Raw genomic sequence first — 26,496 nt, forward strand, 5'->3', positions numbered from 1 at the left:
CGAACCATCCCACAGCTAAACCCGCTTGACAAAGACTGCAAACAGATTGTCCCGTTTTCACAAGGAAAAATAAAAACCTTGCGGTTTACATTCTGCAGTGCAGCGTACCATCTCTCTCTTCTCTCCCGGCGTGAATATTAAACTTAGTTGAGAAAAACACAAGGGAGAGAAGGAATCCGAGGTCTCATTGAAACCTGGGAGAATAATAAGACATGCGTTCTAAGTTACGTGTTCTAAGTTCATTTGTTCTGCCTGAGGATGAACGACGTGTCGAACTGTGAAAATGTTCCCATGCAGAGAGACGGTTCCAGTAAGACAGGTAGGCAGTGGGATCATGAGTGGGTTGCAAGGCTGCCCAATCGAGTTCAACTGTAGACATCATCTATCAGACCCTTCATCTCTAAACCCCTCTCCAACACCACAACCCCTCAATGATATGACTATACTGCTACAAACTGGTGGGATGAGTTTTCAGTGTTGAATGAAAATGGCTGAATGAATGTTAGTATAGGAATACAGCTTGTACTCTTTGTCGCAGGGATCGTCACGCTTGTGTTTATTAACTGACACTTTTGATATTCTGGATTTCCCTTGAGTGTCTATGCGATTTGATTGTGGCTCAAACGGGAAATAAAAGTATTATCAGAGTTTTCGTTGAGGCTATGTCATCATTATAGTATAGTTAATGTTTTAGCTTAACATTTATGTGGAATCCGTTGATGCGTTGGATACCAGATAACGTTAACAGAATTGCGGGAAAACATTGCTTGGTAGGTGGGGGCGAAGGACACTGTGTACCGGTGTCCTAGCCATCTAGCTAGCTACTTCACTCGACGTACCGTTAACTGCAGTGTTGCCAACTCCTCAGTAAGGAAAGTAGCTATTGGCTGTCCTAAAAGTCGATAGAAGTCGCTAAATGACATCATCACCTAATTTGCATAATTGTCCATGTGCATGTAATTGTGATGGACGCTGTAGGAGAGAGGAATCACGTCGTGGGAGAGACAAAAAGTGAGTAAAAAACACCCTAAATATGTTTACAACTACAAATGAGCAAGTTGCAGAGAGTGGCACACACAGCGAATAAGAACCAGATATTTGAGGCCATACTCCTCCGTCAGCACTTTATGGACCCCATTGTTAATCCCCGTCATAACAGAGGCATTGTCAGTCCCTATCCCCAGCAGTTTCTCTTTTTTAAGGCAACACTTCGAGGATAGCCACAACAGCACGGGCGATAGATTTGGCATCTCCTCCCTCCAACTCAACAAGCCCCAGAAATGTTGATACAATTGTCTGCTTGGTGTCCCTAAAGTACCTTATCACAACCCCCAGGTACTTAGAAACACTTACATCCGTGGACTCATCGGGAAGGAGGCTGAAACGCTGGTCACACACATCTGCAACCAACTTTTTCAGAAACTATGGTGCTAGAACACCATTAATAATTTCTGTGCACTTTGTCCTGTGCATTTTGAAGTGGGTAGCAGCAGTGGAGTCTGAGAAAGCAGCTCTACATGCTTCTCCAATGTGATCACATGCCAGCATGGAACAGTGTTCAGCGATAGCTAATGCCATGGTGGCCTCAGCCTTTTTTGCAGTCAATTTTTTTTACCATAAATGGCAGCTTGTTTTGGGTGGAACTGTTATAAGTCTTTGCCTTTTGAGTATGTTTTTTTTTGTGTTGTGTTTTTTTACATCACTAAGTTTGGCGTAGAAATCAGCCTTACAATACAGGCAGTATGCCTGTGTATCATCTCCAATAAACGGCTTCAACCAGCCTTTGAATTCAGGGTTTGATTCCCACTCCTTTCTGTATTTTTGAGTGTACAGTTTAGACTGAGACATGATGATCTAGCCAGCTAGATGTTTAGCTTATGTCACAGAGAGGCACACACACTATGGACAAGGTGAGTAAGTGACTGAGGCTGTGTGAGTCAAATGCAGTGATTTATTTTTGTGCAGTGATTTATTTTAGACAAAGAACATTTTACATTCACATCCCGCCCTGAATGTAAGCCAGGGCGGGATCAGTCAGCGGCGGCATCCCGCATGCGCGATTCATTTGCAGTTTGTACGCGGAGGGGTGAACATCTCCTGCTCTGACTGCAGCTGGGAGGGACTGCTGCGAGAGGACTGGGACACCTGTGAGTGCTTTGGGACGGGGGTGGGGCGGGGCGGGGCCGAAGGACACTGTGTACCGTTCATACGTTCATTGTGTTTTAGTTTTGACCTAAAGTCCGTTGTCAGTCGTTTGGACGCTATCCTCTCTGTGGTAAACAGTAAAAAAATCTTAAGCTTCATGTGTCAGGCCCGGAAGTGACCGTCCTGGCTTTGGAGAGGGGCCTGAGAGACACAGGGCCTGTTAGATGATATCTGCAGCTAGACCCCTCTCGGGCTGCCATCTCTCATGCATTGGGCATGAGACGCACACATTTGACCCTCTTCTCATGCTTACATGCCACACATCTTATATCTCACGCACTGAAAAAGTACTGCTTTTATTTGTCTAATTATTCCATTGTATAGTCAGGGTGTTAACTTTTCAACTGTGACTCCAAATAGCTTTGAAATCGGCGCATCTGCGCCTGGAATTTAACATCACGAGCGGAACCTCTATCATTGTCCTGTCCTGCCACAGCACTGTGAACCGAGGCACATTGAAGCATATGATTGGTCTAGTTGTGTAAGAGATCAAGGGGATTAGATGCACGTTTAAAGAAATGCCCCTCAAGATTAGAGGGGAGCCGAAGCGGCTGAATGGAGAGAAAGAACGTACGTCCTCAAATGAGTTTATAAAACTGTAAAAAGAGCAGCACGAGTGCTGTTTTCTTGTACATTGCACAATGTTGTCAACAAATTAGGTTGCTGTTACTCCCGTAAATATTGCAAAATGCTGCCTTAAATCAATTTGGTAATTGGTATCCTAACATGCTGACCAGACCGGACACGTTGCGTGCGCCGAGCGTTGCAAAATAAATTTAGAAATCTATGTTATTCAATTATTGCACCCACACTGCTCACGCGCGCCAACGAGCGTCTGCGACTCCAAGGGCTAAAATAGAACTCTGCAAGTCCTGCCTCTCCCATCTCCTCATTGGTTTATAGAAGCAGGTACCCACGTGCCATCTCCTCATTGGTTATACCCACGTGGGTGATTGAAAGACGAACTGTTTTGCCGGTAGTCGTGGTAATACAATGAAAGTTTAGATGCGATCACCATATAAATTCAAAGATGAAAAAGCCTGGAAGGAGGAGAGATGACTAGAAACGATTCGGTTGGTCGTTTTATTTGTGGACTAATTGTCGGAGTAGAGGTCCTTGTGCATTTCAGGTGAAATAACAACTCAATGTTTATATCCCAGGACAAATTAGCTAGCAACAGCAAGCTAGCTAAATAGGACAAATTAACGTTAGCTATCAAGTACAAGCTAACTAGCTAAATTGCCATACATGTTTAATGCTTTTCGACCTGTCCCCAAATTAATGTCATTGGTTCAGAGTTTGTTTTGATATTTTAACCTGCGTGTCATGATCGTGTTTGGTGTGGGGGGGCAAAATAAATTTATGCACGATAGCGCACGATGGCGCACGCGCGCAGCCGGTTTGGGTTCCGTGTAATGTAGCAGGTGTGAAAGAAATGCCTGAGCGTTGTTTCTTTCTTTCTGGTGCTGACGAGAAAAAATATCTGTCGGGGGAGGTTATCTTGTTCTGTTCAACCAATCCAATAAATGTGGAGGAGGATTTAAGATGGAGTGTCGCCTTGTTAACGTCCAAAAGCAGAAGTTGCGTCACAGGCTCTCTTTCCAATTCCCCTGAAAAACTGATTAATCTGGTTGTTATCAGCCCTCCGAGGGTTGGTGACAAGGGGCCAGGGTTCTGGTAAAGAAGCACGGTTTGGACTGCTCCAACAACTTTGCTTCGGTACTGCAGTTTAACTGACGCCCAGCCCAGAAAGACATTTTCCATAGACGGCCACATAGAGAAGTCAAATTTGAACATTCCTAATAAAACACTTTAGTCATCACCTTTGTGCACGAAACATCCATTGAATTATTCAAATAATTGTCGCTGAGTACAATTTTTTCCCATCACTCACAGCAGAAGAAATAAAAATGTATATTTATCCAATGTCTGCCATGTTTTTGGATCACGTGTGCGCACTGAGTGTTAGTGCTCGTGTGAAGTTGGACCGTGTAAACCGGATGCAACCTGGATATAGATGGTCCATGAATTAGCGTATGAGAACGTCAGTAGATTAAGTTGAATATAACTCTATTCTCTAGTTTTTATACCTTAGCGGTGGGTGATTGGCATAAACTATAGACGGGTTGGTTGTTTAGCAACAAAACCGACGTGTGTGCAACTAAGGGGGAAAACAAACAGGGTTGGCTTAGATTGTCTACATATAGTCTCTTATGTTTATTGAAAACATAAATGAATTAGCATTTGTTGTCTCTCAAATACATCGTTACAGTTAGTGGTTAGCAAGAGTGCCTTCGGGAAGTATTCATACCTCTTGACTTTTCCCACATTTTATTTTAAAATGTATTAAAACAAATCTTTCCCTCATCAATCTACACACAATACCCCATAAGCCCTTTTGTTCACCTGACCTAAAATTCCTTACAATCAAATGCTGACCACATTATCTCCCAAGAGAATTCTCTTTGATTATAGTCACAGCCGTGTATGTCCCCACTCAAGCAGATACCTCGACGGCCCTCAAAGAACTTCACTGGACTCCATGTAAACTGGAAACCATATATCCTGAGGCTGCATTTATTGTAGCTGGGTATTTTAACAAAGCTAATTTGAGAACAAGGCTACCTAAATTCTACCAGCACAATGAGTGTAGCACCCGCGCGGGCAATACACTGGACCACTGCTACTCCAACTTCCGCAATGCATACAAGGCCCTCCCCCGCCCTCCCTTCGGCAAATCCGACTGCGACTCCATCTTGCTAGTACCGTCCTATAGGCAAAAACTCAAACAGAATGTACCCGTGACTAGAACCATTCAACACTGGTCTGACCAATCGGAATCCACGCTTCAAGATGGTTTAGATCACAAGGAAGCCTCAGAGAATAACATTGATTTCTACGCTGACTCGGTGAGTGAGTTTATAAGGAAGTACATTGGAAATGTTGTACCCACTGTGACTATTAAAACCTACCCTAACCAGAAATCGTGGATAGATGGCGGCATTCACGCAACACTGAAAGAGCGAGTGCTCTGATGGAGGCCACTGTGTTCTTGGGGACCTTCAATGCTGCAGAAATGTTTTGGTACCTTTCCCCAGAACTGTGCTTCGACACAATCCTGTCTCGTAGCTCTACGAGACATGATTCCTTCCTTCGACCTCAAGGCTTCGTTTTTGCTTTGACATGCACTGTCAACTGTGGGACCTTACATAGACAGGTGTGTGCCTTTCCAAATCATGTCTAATTAATAGAATTTACCACAGTTGTAGAAACATCTGAAGGATGATCAATGGAAACAGGATGCACCTGAGCAAGATTTCAAGTCTCAGAGCAAAAGGTCTGAATACTTATGTAAATAAGCTATTTGAAAAATCATAGATTTGCTAAAATTTCTAAAAAACCATTTTTGCTTTTTTATTATGGGGTATTGTGTGTAGATTGCTGAGGATTTTTATTTATTTAATCCATTTTAGAATAAGGCTGTAATGTAACAAAATGTGGAAAAAGTCAAAGGGTCTGAATACTTTTCAAATGGCACTGTAGCTAGCTAATTGTAGACATATTAGTATCAGTCAAAACCACTCAAAACAAGACATGGTATCAAAAACCAGATAAAACTAGCTGAAATGAGCCCCCTATGATTCTCCACATTGCAGCTTATTGTCATTACATATCTGATATGCCTACTTGTGTCTTTGAAAATGAATTGAAATGAGGCAATGTATGTTTGTAGCCATTCATGGACAGTGTTGAATAAGTCATACAAATAAGCATTGGATAGTAAATACATCAGGCATCAAATATCATGTTTTGACATTTCTGTACTGTGCACATGCTAGGCAAAGGTGGTAGGGTGACTCACAACTCATAAACACATCATATTTTGTCTATGTAGAGTAAGATGATGGCAAGCACCTTCAACTAGTAAGCCTCAACTACCTGAAGATTTACATCATTAGATTTATCTTGAAGGTTGGGTGAATTGGAGAAATTAATAATTATAACAAGAACATTTTCAAACACAGAGCAAACTCTGGTTTCTTTTCCACTGAGACCCCACACCAGTTGGTCACCGGTGTTTTAGGTTAATGTGAGCTGTAGTGTAATTGTGTTTCCATCAGGAGTCTGACACAAAAGACTTGGTGTGAGCATAATCAACGTCTGTATCAATCAAGACAATTGCTTTGTGAGAAGGTGCTAAAGTTCACAGTTAGCCATTGTTATGTAAATGAGAGCTGAAAAGTACCCAGGGGCTTGGCTCCAAGTCAGGGCAGGTCTGCCAGAGCCATGGCCCAGTGAGACACAGGTGCCGGTCTGTGTAGATGGAAACAGAAAAGTCTGAGTCTTTTGGGTAAAACACCAGGGTAAATCCTCAATTGGAACTCCGAATATATGAGTGGTGGCCAACCCTTGTGGAGAGCAAGCAGGATTTTCTTCCAGACCTATTTTATAGAGATAGTTCGCCCAAATTACAAATGTACATGCTTGCTTCCTTACCTTGAAAGCAGCCTATGGACAAGGAGAGACTGCAATCTATGCTTTGGTTACCTACTGCCATCAACCACTAATATGAGTATTACCTGTGCAAAGCATTGGTGTAGTGGTAACACTCCCCGGCATGCCACATAACTCCCCACCTAAGAACAGGGATCAATCCTTACATCCAACCTTCCCACTGTCTCCCCATCTCATTTCCTTACTGTTGAAATAAAGTGTAAAAACATATATATTAAAAAAGTATATATATATATATTTTTAATTAGCATACTTTAAATGTAATCTTGTCCAGGGGTTGTGCCAGGGGGCAATAAAATTCACAATAGCAAATCTCACACCAAGCAGTCTTCAAAAATTGCCAGCAGCTGGGTTGAATAGTTGGATACTGTCCTCTTGTGGATGAAGATACAAACTACAGCACATGTACATTCCTTTTTGGTTATTTATTATTTTACCCTGCTGGTCATCTATGAACGTTTTAACATCTTGAAGAACAATCTGGCCTTAATGGCCATGTACTCTTATAATCTCCACCCGACACAGCCAGAAGAGGACTGGCCTCTCTAGGTTTCTTCCTAGGCTTCTGCCTTTTTAAGGAGTTTTTCCTAGCCACAGTGCTTCTACATCTGCATTGCTTGCTGTTTGGGGTTTTGTGCTAGGATTCTGTTTAAGCACTTTGTGACATCTGCAGATGTGAAAAGAGCTTTATAAATACATTTGATTGATTGATTGTTATTTCCCCCAGATCTATGGAAGCCCGTTCCTGCCACCAAAATAAAGAAATCTGATTAGGAGGTATGAGATAGTAAGTCGTTATTATGAGATAGTAAGTCATAATTATGAGATAGTATGTCATTATTATGAGATAGTCAGTCTTTATTCGGTAAACAGCTGAGGAATGGGACAGGAGAAATGTAACCACTCCCAAATACATAGATGCAAGGACTGACTATCCATTATATCAAAATGATAGTTTTAACCAGGTTTTTAAGCTATACAGGGTTTGTTTACAATTACATTGTTTACAAACAATGAAATAAAACAAGCTTGTATTTTGGGTTCTGATGGGGTAAGACCGTTGGTCATGTGGCATTTCTAAGTTACATTTTTTAAGAATCAATGGCTTCATATGAATCATTTAAAAGTACAAAAATGGATGTACAAATCCCAGATTGCACTTTTAATGGATTTAGTTGTATTAATGAATTCATTTAATCAGATGTCATCAAACAGGTACCAACCCACATCAACAAAACTCTCCAATCCATTAATATGGAACAATATCCCCACAATACAGTCCCTTCAGAAAGTATTCACCCCCTTGACTTTTTCCACATTTTGTTGTGTTACAGCCTGCATTTAAAATGGATTAAACTGAGATTTTGTGTCACTGGCCTACACACAATACCCAATGATGTCAATGTGAAATTATGTTTTTAGAAAGGTTTGCAAATGAATAAAAAATGAAAAGCTGAAATGTCTTGAGTCAATAAGGAGCTAGCAAGTCTGTTTGTTTGGTTACCTCCACAACTACTGTAGCTATCTGGTAAACTTGCTAGCTACTTCAGTGGATGTTGAACACATATCTACCGGCAAATGAACACGTCTAGTAGCAAACGTGTTAACTTATAGCAGTGGGATAAGCGGGATAATCAACTCTATGTGTTCTCTGGAAATAATGCAACTCCCTGGAAGGGAGTGGTACTAACCACGCTGCTAGGTTAGTACCACGTCATGCATTATTGTCCATAGAACGCATAGCCCCTCATTGATCATCCCTTACATGTACCAGTTGATATTGTGGTTAGTGTGGTCTAAACGAATCAGTCAGATCACCAATAAGGCCAGAAGCTTACTTGTTGGAAGCACATTGGACATTGGTCAGGACTGTGAAGTTGTTTCTTACACTTCGAAGGCTTGCGAGGACCTGGAGCGAAAGAGAACACATTCATCCATTTTGAATACAGCACAGTACCTAGTCACTGGGCTGGGTTTCTCAAAGTGGGCTGAATGTAGCTGTGCTACAGTACAGAATTGAGGAAAAGGACAGATGTGGTGGGATTAGAATATAATTACCTGAGCAAATGGCGTTACTATCAAGTCATCACCGTGTCTGTAAACGCAAACAAAAAAACACGTCAGCGACACATCGTAAACATAATCAAGAACGCATTTGGAACTGTACCAGTGAACACATATCAGGGTGAATGGGCTCCATCAGTCCATTGGTTCAACACCAGGGGCAAGAATGTTACTTTCAACCACATCTAAGGAGGTAGTCATTATGAAGGTATGTGTCAGTTAGTTACTGGGCCAAGTCTGTGCGAGTGACGAGAGTCCCGATTCCCTAAACTGTGCCTGTTGTTCAGCCATGGAGACCAAACAGGCAACCGACCGACTCCACAGCCGAAAATCACAATCAGATCAGAGCTCAAATGGCCCTTTGCATGATAGGCCCATTGGTACATCAGTGCCAAAATAGGACTTCGTCACATAAAGACGTTAGGCAATAAGAACCAGTTACACTCTGACGTGACTAAATATCCCCAGAATTCACTTAGGTAACAGAGGAAGTAATGTGCAAGTAAGTAACACTTGTTCTACTGGAATGTAATGTTGTTAGGTCAAACACTGGATGTTCCTTGTTAAAGGACTTTCCACTTCTTTCCACTGTTCTGTGTTTGGAGTCATAGGGACTTTAAGATCTTTCTATCATCGGCTGAATCTGTCACTATACTTGGTCATTTCGGTTACAAATTAGCCTCTTTTGGAGCACTTTTTCCACTCATCACTATTAGTGGTAGTAGTTTCCATAGAAACGGGTGTCATGTGATGTACCTCTGTACCAGGGGACATGGATCAAACACAATGGAACACATATCCAGATCACTTCATGGTGTGTGTGTGTGTGTGTACATGTATGTGTGTGAGTGTGTGGTGGTGTGTGTGCGTGTGTGTGTATCTGTATGTGTGTGTGTACATGTATGTGTGGTGCGTGCGTGAAAACATACAGTTCAGATGCAATGGATGAGTTGCGGGACATGGACTTGGGCGAGAGGTCGTAGTCGCTGTCTGAGCGGTACAGGAAGGACTCTCTGCGTTGGTTGTGTCCGGGGAAATTGGTGTGTAGAACCAGGCCTGACCCGGGAGAGGCCGAGGGGTCCAACGGACTACAGCTGGCTGAAGGGCCATTCTCCACATCAAAGCTGCAACACAACACAGAGACATCAATGTTAGTAACACAATTACTACATGTTTTCTACTGGTCCTTTGTGGCTCAGTCGGTAGAATAGGGTGCTTGCAACGCCAAGGGTTGTGGGTTAGATCCTGCAAGTTGCTTTGGATAAAAGTGTCTCCTAAATGGGATTTATTATCTTTAATACTTTCCACCTACAGGCCAGGTACAGAACAGAGGCCTGAGCGCCTGCCTGTCCTTGTATGTGCAACTCACTGACACCACAAATTAATATGTTCCTTTGGGAAATAAAAGTTGATCTAAATCTAAAAGTTTCAAGGTCTTGACAAAAGTCTAGACTACAATACGTAGATGGCCTAACATACCCATGACAAAGAGCACGGATGACAATCAGGATTATATTACACTGACACTTTTTTTAGGAAATGCCAATCATTGGTTTCATCAGTCATGGACAGGATAGTGACACATCATGAAACTATAGGCCTAACTGATACAAACTGGGGGGAAAAAAGAAATTATGACATAGATGTTGCTATTCCAATCAGGGTAGGGGGTCAGTGGTGTAAAGTACCTAAGTAAAAATACTTTAAAGCAATACTTAAGTAGTTTTTGGGGTTATCTTTACTTCACTATTTATATTTTTGACAACTTTTACTTTTACTTCACTACATTCCTAAAGAAAATAATGTACTTTTTACTCCATACAATTCCCCGAACACCCAAAAGTACTCGTTACATTTTGAATGCTTAACAGGACAGGAAAATGGTTTAATTCACACTCATCAAGAGAACATCCCATGTCATCCCTACTGCCTCTTATCTGGCAGACTCACATGCTTAATTTGTAAATTATGTCTGAGTGTTGGAGTGTGCCCTTGACTATCTGTAAACTAAAAAAACAATACAATTGTGCCGTTTGGACTGCCTAATAGAAGTAATTTGAAATGATTTATACTTTTACTTTTGCAATTGATCTACTTTTGATACAAGTATATTTAAAACCGAATACTTTTAGACTTTTACACAAGTAGAATTTACTTGGTGACTTTCACTTTTACTAGTAATTTTATATTAATGTATCTTTACTTTTACTCAAGTATGACATTTGAGTACTTTTTCCAACACTGGTAGGGGTTTGAGGAAAAGAGAGAGGGATCTTGACAAACATTCCCGGGAGAGATATCTTCTGAAAAGTCTCAAGGTTTTCCCAGGCAGCAAGTGGGAGATGACGGGGAAGAGGGGGAAACGAGCGGTGACCTCTGTTACTCCTCGCTGCAGGAGGCTCAGCAGAGAGGAGGGCAGAGGTCTTCTGAAACTCTCACAAACACACGCACACACATGAAAGATCGCCAATCAGAGTACAGAGAAGATAAACAATTAAAACACACCATCTGATTCAGGAAACCAGCCTGGGACCACTGATGCATGTGATCTGGATAGGGCCTGATGAGAGGAGGACACAGTAATGTGTGAATATGTGTGCGCGTGTGTGTGTCAGAAGGCCTGTCCTCTCTGGCAGGGTAATGTTTAGGACATTGCCAGCAGTAAAATTGGAGCTCAATTTCCAAAAAGACAAGCGCTTTAACTTTAAAATTATACTGTATGACCGAAACTCAAGGAGTGGGTAACACTTCCTCTCCCCGGACCCGGTACAGGGACCAAAACAACCGCTCAGAAATTAACAGAAGATCAAAACACACACCTCAGGGCTGACCTCTGATAAAAACAACAGGACACACAGCAGGCTGTGCTGGGCCCAGTGTTTGCGGTATTAGTGATAAGTAATCTTATGAAAGAATTACATAAGGTTACTGAGGCTAAGGCTTTGGCACTATACTGTAGGGCATCTGAAACACATGGTTCACTACCACTACCCCCTTATTAAGTAAACAGTAAGCAAAATGTCAACTCTGTTTGGACAGTGTGGGGCAATGTGATCACCTACACTAGCTAAGGAACGCTTAACTCCGTTCTCTTATATCGAGGCAGAGTTAAGTATTGATAACTGGTCGCACGATTAGCTAAAAACATCAGTCGATACTCGTAAAAACGCCAATTCTAAAAACGCTTACCTGTACCTATGTTTGTCCCATAGAATTGCGGCTCTTCCACAGGTTGCTGAAATTCATACTTTTAATAAAAAATGGTCTTGAATTCAAACAAACAATAGCCCAGGCCAATGAAGCGACACAGATTGTACAATATTAGGATGCAATATACAGTTGAAGTCGGAAGTTTACATACACTTAGGTTGGAGTCATTAAAACTAATTTTTCAACCACTCCACAAATTTCTTGTTAACTTTTTGTGGCTGCAGGGGCAATATTGAGTAGCTTGGATGAAAAGGTGCCCAGAGGTGCCCAGAGTAAACTGCCTGCTCCTTAGTCCCAGTTACTAATATATGCATATAATTATTAGTATTGGCTAGAAAACACTCGGAAGTTTCTAAAACTGTTTGAATGATGTCTGTGAGTATAACAGAACTCATATGGCAGGCAAATACCTGAGAAAAAAATCCAACCAGGAAGTGGGAAATCTGAGGTTTGTAGGTTTTCAACTCATCGCCTATCGAATACACAGTGGGATATGGATCAGTTTGCACTTCCTACGGCTTCCACTAGGTGTCAACAGTCTGTAGAACCTTGTCTGATGTTTCTACTGTGATGTGGGGCCGAAGGAGACGGGAATGAGTAAGGTCTACCATGACCTGACCATGCTCTGACCATGCACGTTCACATGAGAGGGAGCTCTGTTCCATCGCACTTCTGAAGACAATGGTTGGAACTTTATTGAAGATTTATGTTAAAAAAATCCTAAAGATTGATTCAATACATCGTTTGACATGTTTCTACTGACTGTTACGGAACATTTTGACATTTCGTCTGCTTTTAGTGAACGCGCTTCCTGACTTTGGATTTGTTTACCAAACACGCTAACAAAGATAGCTATTTGGACATAAATGATGGACATTACCGAACAAAACGAACATTTCTTGTGGAAGTGGGAGTACTGGGAGTGCATTCCGATGAAGATCAGCAAAGGTAAGTGAAGATTTATAATGCTATTTATAACTCCACAATTTGGCGGGTAACTGTATGGCTTCCTTTTGTGGCTGAACGCTGTTCTCAGATTATTGAATATTGTGCTTTTGCCGTAAAGGTTTTTTGAAATCTGACACAGCGGTTGCATTAAGAACAAGTGTATCTTTAATTCTATGTAAAACATGTATCTTTCATCAAAGTTTATGATGAGTATTTCTGTTATTTGATGTGGCTCTCTGCAATTTCTTCTGATATTTTCGAGGCATTTCTGAACAGGTTTTTGGATATAAATATGAACTTTATCGAACAAAACATACATGTATTGTGTAACATGAAGTCCTATGAGTGTCATCTGATGAAGATCATCAAAGGTTAGTGATTCATTTTATCTCTATTTCTGCTTTTTGTGACTCCTGTCTTTGGCTGGAAAAATGGCTGTGTTTTTCTGTGATTTTGCGGTGACCTAACATAATCGTTTGTGGTGCTTTCGCTGTAAAGCCTTTTTGAAATCGGACACTGTGGTGGGATTAACAAGAAGTGTATCTTTAAAATGGTGTGAAATACATATATGCTTGAGGAATTTTAATTATGAGATTTTTGTTGTTTGAATTTGGCGCCCTGCACTTTCACTGGCTGTTGTCATATCGATCCCGTTAACGGGATTGCAGCCCTAAGAAGTTTTTAACAAACTATAGTTTTGGCAAGTCGCTTAGGACATCTACTTTGTGCATGACACAAGTCATTTTTCCAACAATTGTTTATGGACAGATTATTTCACTTATAATTCACTGTATCACAATTCCAGTGGATCAGAAGTTTACATACACTAAGTTGACTGTGCCTTTAAACAGCTTGGAAAAATCCAGAAAATTATGTCATGGCTTTAGAAGCTTCTAATAGACTAATTGACATAATTTGAGTCAATTTGAGGTGTACCTGTGGATGTATTTCAAGGCCTACCTTCAAACTCAGTGCCTCTTTGCTTGGAAAATTCAAAAGAAATCAGCCAAGACCTGAGAAAAAAAATTGTAGACCTCCACAAGTCTGGTTCATCCTTGGGAGCAATTTCCAAACGCATGAAGGTACCACCTTAATCTATACAAACAATAGTACGCAAGTATAAACACCATGGGACCACGCAGCCTTCATACCGCTCAGGAAGGAGACGTGTTCTGTCTCCTAGTGATTAACGTACTTTGGTGCGAAAAGTGCAAATCAATCCCAGAACAATAGGACCTTGTGAAGATGCTGGAGGAAACAGGTACAAAAGTATCTATATCCACAGTAAAACGAGTCCTATATCGACCTAACCTGAAAGGCCACTCAACAAGGAAGAAGCCACTGCTCCAAACCCGCCATAAAAAAGCCAGACTACAGTTTGCAACTGCACATGAGGACAAAGATCGTACTTTTTGGAGAAATGTCCTCTGGTCTGATGAAACAAAAATAGAACTGTTTGGCCATAATGACCATCATTATGTTTGGAGGAAAAAGGGGGAGGCTTGCAAGCCGAAGAACACCATCCAAACCGTGAAGCACAGGGGTGGCAGCATCATGTTGTGGGGGTGCTTTGCTGCAGGAGGGTCTGGGACACTTCACAAAATAGATGGCATCATGAGGAAAGAAAATTATGTGGATATATTGAAGCAACATCTCAAGACATCAGTCAGGAAGTTGAAGCTTGGTCACAAATGGGTCTTCCAAATGGACAATGACCCCAAGCATACTTCCAAAGTTGTGTCAAAATGGCTTAAGGACAACAAAGTCAAGGTATTGGAATGGCCATCACAAAGCCCTGACCTCAATCCGATAGAAAATTTTGGGCAGAACTGAAAAGGCGTGTGCGAGCAAGGAGGCCTACAAACCTGACTCAGTTACACCAGCTCTGTCAGGAGGAATGGGCCAGAATTCACCCAACGTATTGTAGGAAGCCTGTGGAAGGCTACCCGAAACCTTTGACCCAAGTTAAACAATTTAAAGGCAATGCTACCAAATACTAATTGAGTGTATGTAAACTTCTGACCGACTGAGAATGTGGTGAAAGAAATAAAAGCTGAAATAAATAATTCTCTCAACCTCTATTCTGACAATTCACATTCTTAAAATAAAGTGGTGATCCTAACTGACCTAAGACAGGGAATTTTTACCAGGATTAAATGTCAGGAATTGCGAAAAACTGAGTTTAAATGTATTTAGCTAAGGTGTATGTAAACTTCCGACTTCAACTGTATATATGCAATATATTATATACAGATCTCTGAAACAAGGAAAAACTCGCTAGTTGTATTCGATAAAAGATTGATCTCAATTTGTGTCAGAGTATCCACTCATTTCAGTCATTTGCGTGGTGTTAAAAACGATTCAGTGAATGCCTTATGTCATGTAAATGATGTATAATTGCATGAAATACATGAAATAATATATATATAATCATTTTGGACCCTGCTAACAAATGTTCCCCATGTGTAAATCCTGAAAATGCCTCCATTCAACTGTAGCCTATGCCACAAGGCTTGCCAACGTCCTATGACATGTAGACTACACAGGCCCCTTCACTAAGCATGTCCTTCCTATCCACAGCATCACTGTAATGTGCACATTGTATAGGACCCTCCCAGCTCACAATTACTTAGATACAGAGCCTTTGGAAGGTATTCAGAACCTTGACTTTTTCCCACATTTTGTTACGTTACAGCCATATTCAAAAATGGATTACAATCTACACACAATACCTGTCACGCCCTAATCATAGAGAGCTTTTTATTCTCTATTTTGGTTGGGTCGGGGTGTGACTAGGGTGGGTCATCTAGGTGTTTGTGTGTCTATGTTGGCCTGGTATGCTTCTCAATCAGAGGCGGCTGTTTATCGTTGTCTCTGATTGGGGATCATATTTAGGCAGCCATTTCCCCTTTGTGCTTTGTGGGACCTTGTCTAAGGATAGTTGCATGTCAGCACTATTATTAGCTTCACGTTTCGTTTGGTAGTATTTTTGTTTTGTTCGGTGTTCATTTATTAAAGGAAAATGTACGCCTACCACGCTGCACCTTGGTCCATTCATATTGACGATCGTGACCATACCCCATAATAACAAAGTGAAAACAGGTTTTTGAATTCTTTGCAAATTTATTACATGTAAAAAACTGAAATATCTTAGTTACATAAGTATTCAGAACCTTTGCTATGAGACTCGAAATTGAGCTCAGGTGCATCCTGTTTCCATTGATCATCCTTGAGATGTTTCTACAACTCCACCGGTGGTAAATTCAATAGATTGGACATGATTTGGAAAGGCACACACCTGTCTATATAAGGTCCCACAGTTGACAGTGCATGTCAGAGCAAAAACCAAGCCACGAGGTCACAGGAATTGTCCGTATAGCTCCGAGACAGGATTACGTTGAGTCACAGATCTGGGGAAGGGTACCACAACATTTCTGAAGCATTGAAGGTCCACAAGAACACAGTGGCCTCCATCATTCTTAAATGAAAGTAGTTTGGAACCACCAAAAAACTCTTCCTCGAGCTGGCCTCCTGACCAAACTGAGCAATCGGGGGAGAAGGGCCTTGGTCAGGGAGGTGACCAAGAACCTGATGGTCACTCTGACAGAGCTCTCTGTGGAGATGTGAGAACCTTCCAGAAGGACAACCATCTCTGCAGCACCCCACCAATCAGGCCTTTATGCTAGAGTGGCCAGATGGAAGCCACTACTCAGTAAAATGCACGACAGCCTAATTGGAGTTTGCCAAAAGGCACCTAAAGGACTCTCGATGTTCAATCTTGGTTTCATCAGACCAGAGAATCTTGTTTCTCATGGTCTGATGAAACCAAGATTGAACTCTTTGGCCGGAATGCCAAGCGTCATGTCTGGAGGATAACTGGCACCATCCCTACGGTGAAGCATGGTGGTTGCAGCATCATGCAGTGGGGATGTTTTTCAGCTGCAGGGACTGGGAGACTACTCAGGATCGATGGAAAGATGAACGGAGCAAAGTACAAAGAGATGAAAATCTGCTCCAGAGCGCTCAGAACCTCAGACTGGGGCGAAGGTTCACCTTCCAACAGGACAATGACCCTAAGCACACATCCAAGACAACGCAGGAGTGGCTTCTGGACAAGTCTCTGAATGTCTTTGAGTGGCCCAGCCATAGCACAGACTTTAACCCGATCAAACATCTCTGGAGAGACCTGAAAATAGTTGTGCAGCAACGATCCCCATTCAACCTGACTCGAGGCTATAATCGCTGCCGAAGGTACTTCAACAAAGTACTGAGTAAAAGGTCTGAAAACTTATGTAAATGTGATATTTCAGTTTTTATTTTATTTGTATAAATTAGCAAAAATTGATTTGTCATTATGGGGAATTGTGTGTAGATTGATGAGGGGGGAAAAACTATTTAATACATTTTAAAAGAAGGCTGTAACCTAACAAAATGTGTAAAAAGTCTAGGGGTCTGAATACTTTACGAAGGCACTGTACATCTCTTTTCTAAATCAAAGCGAGAACATATAGAATTAAGCCTGCCCTATTACCCCAAAATATCAGTCCAAGTTGGACATCAGATTGACTGCGCCATAAGCCTGCCTGAACACAACAAAGTGTGGAGAGTCTTTCACAGAAGAGAGAGAGCGAGAGAGAGAGCAGAAAAGATAGAGAAAGAGAGAGAACGTTTTGTACCATTTCCTCCATCCATCATTCCCACTAGCTCCAAAGATTCCTGTTTTCTGACTAGAGAGATAGAAGAAGGAACTATTTATCAAACACGTTGGCTGATATACACAAGCAAAAGCAAAATCCCTTACTGCAGGGATTAAATTATGAGCTTTGAGGAATGAAGGGGTCAGGATTACACCACAACCAGGAAGCCTGGCTATGATTGGTAGAGTCCGATGTGTGAGCCTCTGCTGAAAGGCTCAGAATGGTCATGGAGTACATTGACGTGGATGTGACGGAAACATGAAACATCCATGGTTAAATCAGCTCTGGGAGCCTGAGTAGGGAACAACAGTTCAATTGCCACTGGAATGTATAAATGGATGCCAACCTGACTGTGAAAGGGGGAGTTGACAGTTTTAGCTTAATATGTGACCTGACCAGGAAAAACACCAGGCCATAATTATAGCTCAACCTATGCTCTCATTTCAGAGAAGTGAGGATGAGGAGAAACGGTGTATAGTAGAAACCATAACTTCCAGTAAGTATGAAGTACTGTATTGTCTCTGTTCTGCAAAAACAACCAGGAAGTGATCCCAACGACCTCTATGTGACTTATACAGTACATCCTTCCCCCATGATGCAGATGAATCATCCCGCCTTAACAACAGTCTTGATGGGGGGGGGGGGGGTATACCATGGAAATCGGGAGCGATATAGAGGGAGCAAGTGTGAGAATAGTAGAGAGAGAGTCAGGAAGTTAGTGAAGAGTCAAGAGGTGAGAAGTAGGAGGGAGATAATTCGGGGACATGAAGTGACTGAAAGACAGTAACAAGAGAGACTAAGAAAATGACATCGAGAGAGTGCCAGGAGAGAGCAAACGAGAAGGAAAGACAGTTATGTCTTTCCCTAGCACTGAGCAAAGACAGTGGGCAATGTCAAGTTAAGTCTGTTTAGCTCATGAAACATGGGGATTGGGGAATGACTGAAGGGCTATGGACATCCCCTTACAGATAAACCACATGATTTCACATGTGGAAAATCACATGATTTCACATGTGAAGTCATGTGAAAACGTGTTTTTGGAACACTTCACATGTGATCACGTTTTCACATGTGTAGTTTCATGTTATCACATGTTGCTTTACATGTCACATGTTATCACATTAACTTCACATAACATCACGTAATCACATAAAACGTGTTTTGATCAAGCTGGACATCTTAGTTACTTCCTGGTCTCATTCTTGCTGGCATCAAAAGTTTTAAAAAGTATTAATAGGAGACCGAATGCGATTGGACTACCATCTAATTGGCCTCCATATAACTCTTACAGAATTTACTTAGAAATTGAATCAAAGCCTATTGGATGACAATTTGTTCTTAACTAAGACAAAATAATTCATAATTTACTTTTTTTCTGCACAACATAGGTACAGCAGATCCCCTTATTGTATGGGATGCTTTAAATGTACTTTTAGAGTCCATTCAACACTATACTCATTAAAACAAACGTGGTTGAGGTCAAAAGAGATTACACTAATAATGGAAATAAAGGAAGTAACAGCGCAGGTAGATGGTAATGACAACTGTCCTATAAAGGCACAAAATAGGTTAGAGGAAAAACAAAAAGAATGGGAGGTACTTATTCAAGAAGATCAATAAAGCGAATTGGATGGATTTTCTTTTTTAAATGCACTACATTGAATCTTCAACATAGAAATGCGACCAAAAATAATCTACGGAAACTCGTTACAAATGATCGGAGTCATCCATGATTCACCAAATTCTATGTTGAAAGAGGAAGCGAAATATTTGAAGCATATGTTTTCTTTTCAGTCTCCTCCATTTCCACTGAATGATGTTAACTTCTTTCCTAATAATAATAATGTAAAATTAACAAATGTACAGAAAGACCTGTGTGAAGGCCAACTTACAGACAAGGAACTTTTTGAAGCAATAAAATATGTTCATTCTGGAAAACCACCAGGGCTTGACGGTATACCAGTAGAGGTATATCAGACCTTTTTTTGATGTACTCAAAGATCCATTATTAGCATGTTTTAATTACTCTTTTTCAAATGGTAGACTTTCAGGTACTCAACAAGAAGGTCTGATTTCATTACTCTGAAACAGGACTCAGGTGGTAAGTATAAAGATCCAGTCCATTTAAAAAACTGGAGGCCTCTTAAATGTTCAATATTGTGATGCGAAAATCCTGGCGAAATGCATAGTACATAGAATGAAAAAGGTTTTTCCAGATATTGTTCATCCTGATCAGACAGGTTTTTTTACGTGGACGATATATTGGAGATAATATACGACAATTACTTGAAACAATTGAACATTATGAAACATGAAAGATACCAGACCTGGTCTTCATAGCAGATTTTGAAAAGGCGTTTGATAAAGTACGACTATAATTTAAATATAAATGCCTGGATTACTTTAATTTGGGCGATTCTCTTATACAATAGGTTAAAGTTATGTACAGCAACCTCTGGTGTAAAATAGTAAATAATGGTTACTTCTCAGAAAGTATTGAGCTTTTCTATTTATTATGGCCATTAAAATGCTAGCTATAAAAATGAAATCCAACAAGAACATCAATGGGTTAGAAATCCAGGGGATAAAAACAAAGGTGTCAATGTATGCCGATGACTCTAGTTTTGTCTTAAGTCCGCAATCTGGACCCCTCCCCTGCACAGTCTCATTGAAGATCTTGATCACTTTTCTAGCCTCTCTGGATTAAAACCTAATTAGAACAAGTGTACCATATTACGTATGTCTACGCTACTTTGTAGTTTACCAATAAAATGGGCGGATGGTGAAGTAGGCATACTTGGTATTCCTATCTCCCAAAATATAAATGAACTTACCACAATCAATTTCAATAGAAAGTTTGCAAAATTAGACAAGATTCTGCAAACATGGAGAGGTAAATACTTGTCTATTTATGTAAAAATCACATTGATTAACTCTTTGGTTCTATCACAGTTTAGTTACTTACTAATGGCGCTGCCTACTCCAGACAACTCGTTTTTTTAAATCATATGAGCAAAACATGTTTCATTTTATTTGGAATGCTAAACCACACAAGGTTAAACGTGCCTATTTACATAATGAATATGAGTTTGGGGGGATAGAATGATGAAATATTAAAGCTTTAAACCTCTCACTAAAAGCTTCACTCACACAGAAGTTATACTTAAACCCAAAATGGTTCTCCAGTGAATTATTAATTAAGGCTCATCCTTTGTTCAAACACGCCCTATATACAGATTACAACTTCTCATTTCCGACTAATTGAAAATGTCATTTTGTTTAAAGTATCGTCCTTTCTTTAACAAACCATACAACGCTGGTTACAATTTCAGTTCTATCCTCCAGAAAAGATAGAACAAATATTACAACCGATATTATTATTAAACTCAAATATACTGATGAATAAAAAAACGTTCTTTACGGAATAAAAAAAAGTATTATATTTATTAATGATATTATGAATAGAAACGATGGAGTTATGTCACATATGCAGCTATCGAAAATATATGGGAATGTCTGCTCAATCCAAACTTATAACCAACTGATTGCAGCGTTACCACAAAAACGGAGGCGGCAAGTGGAAGAGGGAGAAGGTAGGGAACTTGTTTGTCTGCCATATATTAAAGATACAAATTGGCTGAAAAGAATTGGCATAAATAGGAAAATATACCACTTTAATTTGAGGACAAAAATGAAACTGCAAAATAAATAGGAAGACATTTTTGATGTACCGATTCCAGAGTACATGGTTTATGAACTAATAATAAAAACAACACTTGATTCAACACTTTTTCAATTTAAATGATTCTAAAAAAAAATCTTGCCACCAACAGAATGCTATATACAGTACCAGTCAAAAGTTTGGACACATATACTCATTCCAGGGTTTTCCTTTATTTTTACTATTTTCTACATTGTAGAATAATAGTGAAGACATCAAAACTATGAAATAACACATATGGAATCATGTAGTAACCAAAACAAGTGTTAAATCAAAATATATTGAATATTTGAGATTCTTCAAAATAGCCACCCTTTGCCTTGATGACAGCTTTGCACACTTGGCATTCTCTCAACCAGCTTCACCTGTAATGCTTTTCCAACAGTCTTGAAGGAGTTCCCACATATGCTGAGCACTTGATGTCTGCTTTTCCTTCACTCTGCGGTCCAACTTATCCCAAACCATCTCAATTGGGTTGATGTCAGGTGATTTTTCAGGTAATCTGATGCAGCACTCCAACACTGTCCTTCTTGGTCAAATAGCCCTTACACAGCCTGAATGTGTGTTGGGTCACTGTCCTGTTGAAAAACAAAAGATAGTCCCACTACGCACAAACCAGATGGGATGGCGTATCGCTGCAGAATGCTGTGGTAGCCATGCTGGTTAAGTGTGCCTTGAAATCTAAATAAATAACTGACAGTGTCACCAGAAAAGCACCCACACCATCACACCTCCTCCTCCATGCTTCATGGTGGCAACCACATATGTGGAGATCATCCGTTCACCTACTCTGCATCTCACAAAGACACGGCGGTTGGAACCAAAAACCTAAAATTTGGACTCATCAGACCAAAGGACAGATTTCCATCGGTCTAATATCTGTTGCTTGGTCCAAGCAAGTCTCTTCTTCTTATTGGTGTCCTTTAGTAGTGGTTTCTTTGCAGCAGTTCAACCATGAAGGCCTGATTCACGCAGTCTCCTCTGAACAGTTGATGTTGAGATGTGTATGTTACTTGAACTCTGTGAAGCATTTAACTCTAATGAACGTATCCTCTGCAGCAGAGGTAACTCTGGGTCTTCCTTTTCCTGTGGCGGTCCTCATGAGAGCCAGTTTCATCATAGCTCAATGGTTTTTGCGACTGCACATGAAGAAACTTTCAAAGTTCTTGAAATGTTCCGCATTGACTGACCTTCATGTCTTAAAGTAATGATGGACTGTCGTTTCTCTTTGCTTATTGTAGCTGTTCTTGCCATAATCTGGACTTGGTCTTTTACCAAATACAAATATTCTGTATACCACCCCTACCTTGTCACAACACAGCTGATTGGCTCAAACACATTAAGAAGGAAAGAAATTCCACAAATGAACTTTTAACAAGGCACACCTGTCAATTGAAATGGATTCCAGGTGACTACCTCGTGAAGCTGGTTGAGAGAATGCCAAGAGTGTGCAAAGCTGTCATCAAGGCAAAGGGTGGCTACTTTGAAGAATCTCAAATATAAAATATATTTTGTTTAACACGTTTTTTGGTTACTACATGATTCCATGTGTTATTTCATAGTGTCAATGTCTTCTCTATTATTATACAATGTGGAAAATAGTAAAAAATAAAGGAAAACCCTGGAATGAGTAGGTGTGTCCAAACTTTTGACTGGTAGTGTATATCCAACTCATGCAGCCTCATCCTTGTTGCTGTAAAAAGCCTCCTATTATCCGCCAGCTGTAAAAAAACAAAAAATATATGTCTAATCTGAAGAGGGGAGGTGGTGGATGGGGCAATACAAATAAGAAATAATATAAAGTGTTTTTGGGTCATCATGATATGCAGAGAAATCCCACCAACACACCCATTATTTTAAATCAAAAATGTTCCCAGTAAAGCAGTGGACAGTAATGTAGACAGTAAATGCGCACATGCAGTAATTAGTACACATTCTCAGCCAGGTGCAGTAAGATGGAGTCAGAAAACACTTAGGGAATCATTGAGAAGGCATATTTACTGAGACTTCCTGTTGTGGAATTACTACTAGAGCTGCATGGATAAACAGGACGTGTCTGTCTCCATGGTACCACAGTCTACACTGCCAGACTGAGACGGCAGTTTATAACACAGAGAGGAAAACAGTCACAGAGGTGTCAGACACGACAAAACGCACACAGCATGCAAATGGGAGTATGCACACACACACAGCAGACATACACAGATCAACACGTTGAGTGTTTGGAAAAGCCAGAGACAACAAAAGCACCGATCACTCCTGGTGTAGTAACTGCATTTCATCACTCAACTCTTTTTGGTGGTAAACTTTGCCTCATCCTTCAGGCTACTTTCTGGGATTGGAGGCAAAAAGGGAAAATTCCTCGGAATTCCCAATCAGTGTGTTTTTCCAAAGCTCTAGTCTGGCCTGCATGGTTCTGGTGGTGGGAAGGAAGAACATTCAGCGTTCAGTACCCAAACTCAGTCCAGCCCACACTCTGCACATGTGACAGAGTCAGAGAATAGAGACTACACACTGCAATACAACTACCATGGCTCTGCATCAGTTTGATGGACATGCCCTTGATGATGAAAGAATAAAGGTCTAGTCCTTGACATGATAAGAGATTCAGTGTAGTGAACAGAAACATATTCAGTTGAAATGAAGTGGACGTATGTGAAGATAGCACACTGAAAATGCTCAAGAACGAAAATTCGGTTTTAGTAATTTCACACGGGCAATTACTCCGATTTCAGAGCACTCTGGTTTGAGAGTGCCAGAGCGCCAGAAAATGTTTACAAACATCCTAAACTCAGTTGTTACGACAGGTGTAAGTAAACATCGGCTGAAAAACTCCATGAAATTGTTGCCCGTTACACAGTTAATCACTAACCAAGATCTTTACTCTGCTAGGGCGAGTAAAATGTTTAGAGCGACGTGTTCTCTCATTTGTGCCTGGAAGTAGCTAGCAAGCTAGCCAACTTTAGCCTGTTAGCTCGGGTGCTTGGCTGCCGTCGTGAGGTCAGAACGCTCGGGTCAGCTGTACTCCTCGGCCAGAGTGTTCAGTGTACACTCTGAACACTCTGAGAGCGAAACACTCACTTTACAAACAAACAATATGACAACGCTCAGAATGAGCGAATGCCCAGAGTGCACTTTGACACTTCTAGAGTGAATTTACAAATGCACACTTAAGAGGCCAACAAACTGAATCTAGAATGCAGAAACTATGACGTTGCAAAGCCGTCATGCTAGGATATGCAAATAAGAGGACACTTTTGAATAAACAACAACAAACAAAGCATTCTTATTTGCATCTTTTTTTCCCCTCCAGACGTCCTCATTGTGAGAGACTTATGGTTAGTCGTGTCAGATCATAATTCACTATGTCACATGATTTTGGGAGAGTGAGAGAGAGAGAGAGAGAGAGAGAGAGAGAGAGCAGGGAGCAAGTGGGAGAGCAGGAGAAAGAGAAGGCGAGAGAGTGCGGTCCATGGCTGGGCTGCGTAACTAAACAGAACTTGATTTAAATGGCATTCATTCCATGGGCTGTGTACAAAGTCAAGTTACCCTAGGTTAAACTCTGCTCTGAGTTAGCCTTCACCTCTCTCTCTCTCTCTCTCTCTCTCTCTCTCTCTCTCTCTCTCTCTCTCTCTCTCTCTCTCTCTCTCTCTCTCTCTCTCTCTCTCTCTCTCTCTCTCTCTCTCTCTCTCTCTCTCTCTCTCTCTCTCTCTCTCTCTCTCTCTCTCTCTCTCTCTCTCTCTCTCTCTCTCTCTCTCTCTCTCTCTCTCTCTCTCTCTCTCTCTCTCTCTCTCTCTCTCTCTCTCTCTCTCTCTCTCTCTCTCTCTCTCTCTCTCTCTCTCTCTCTCTCTCTCTCTCTCTCTCTCTCTCTCTCTCTCTCTCTCTCTCTCTCTCTCTCTCTCTCTCTCTCTCTCTCTCTCTCTCTCTCTCTCTCTCTCTCTCTCTCTCTCTCTCTCTCTCTCTCTCTCTCTCTCTCTCTCTCTCTCTCTGTGAGTCTTGAGTGTGCGTAATCGTGCGTACGTGTGTGAAGGGAAAACCTCTCTAGGTTGTCCGAAACAGGATTTGTTCCCTCGTCTCCTGATAGTAATTCAACAACCACTTCCCACTATGTTGTTCACTCTTGTGTTGTCATAATCGCCATCATCACCAGCACACAGCTTCCTACAGGATGTATGCAAAAGCAAACTCAGATAGACCACAGTATCACAACACACACAAACTCCTCACAGACATTCTCACATGAACAGACAAGCACAAGTGTATACTAATTATCCCTGTCACGTGTCAGACACACACACACACACACACACACACACAAATACATACATACATCTGACTGTGTGGTTATTTCCACTTCCACATGCACTGACTGACTGTACAGTACTTTCCACAGGAAATCTTAGTTCTTAAAACGTGGGTCTGGTCTGGCTGGAGTCTCCCAGGCCAGTACCAGTACTGCTGCTGTGGCTATGGAGAAACTCCCTAACCATGAGAGCTGCAGCCAGAACCCAACGCTGCTGCTGTGGTTGAACTTGTACTACCCTGGAGCCCAGTGGCATTACATCCATAGATATCTGCAGCCAGAGGCCTGAAGGACCACAGAACCAGTCTCAGACAAGGCTGCCTGCTACTGAACTGGCTGGGTTAGACCCATGCGCGTCATGCCTGCTGCCCCCTCTCTCTGCTTCCCCACAACAACAATCTACAATTTCACCATGATGATGATGTTATCCTGGTCAGAGTCACGTGAAAGAGTAATGTGCGTAACCCTGCAATGCAAATCCACTCAAGACGGAATAACTCTGCATGAGCAATATTGGCTTTGTAGAGCATAATGTGTTTGCACGACATAAACATGAGCAGTTGCAAAGTGGTGTTGGAGAGAATAACTGTCGCGCGCTTGGATAAACAAGGAGGGTGACACGAAACATTTGCGAGGCACAGTGGAGCGCTAGTACCAATCCTGCAGGGAGTGTTTAGTTGCGTTATCAGCGGCCTACATTAAGGAAATTGCATTACACCAGGGACAGTACTGTAGGTGAGCTTTAGGTAACAGCAGCACAGCTGAATCTGGATGGACCAGTAGTCCAGAACTGCCAACTATATAGACTCACACCACAACAGTGTGACAAACCA

The 26,496-nt window shown here is 41.2% G+C and overlaps 1 protein-coding gene across 3 annotated transcripts in view; it reads right to left on the reverse strand.

Moving 5' to 3' along the window:
- LOC139578720 (3',5'-cyclic-AMP phosphodiesterase 4B-like) overlaps positions 1-26,496 on the reverse strand; it is a 313,071-nt gene that overhangs the window by 65,912 nt on the left and 220,663 nt on the right. For all 3 annotated transcript variants that reach the window (XM_071406684.1, XM_071406685.1, XM_071406686.1), the window contains 3 exons: positions 9,714-9,908; positions 8,779-8,815; positions 8,559-8,629 (listed from right to left, as the gene is read on the reverse strand). In XM_071406684.1, coding sequence (XP_071262785.1) covers positions 8,559-8,629; positions 8,779-8,815; positions 9,714-9,908 — 303 coding nt within the window. The remainder of the gene's footprint in view (positions 1-8,558; positions 8,630-8,778; positions 8,816-9,713; positions 9,909-26,496) is intronic.

The sequence above is a fragment of the Salvelinus alpinus genome, chromosome 6 (genome assembly GCF_045679555.1).
Source record: "Salvelinus alpinus chromosome 6, SLU_Salpinus.1, whole genome shotgun sequence".
Lineage (NCBI taxonomy): Eukaryota > Metazoa > Chordata > Actinopteri > Salmoniformes > Salmonidae > Salvelinus > Salvelinus alpinus.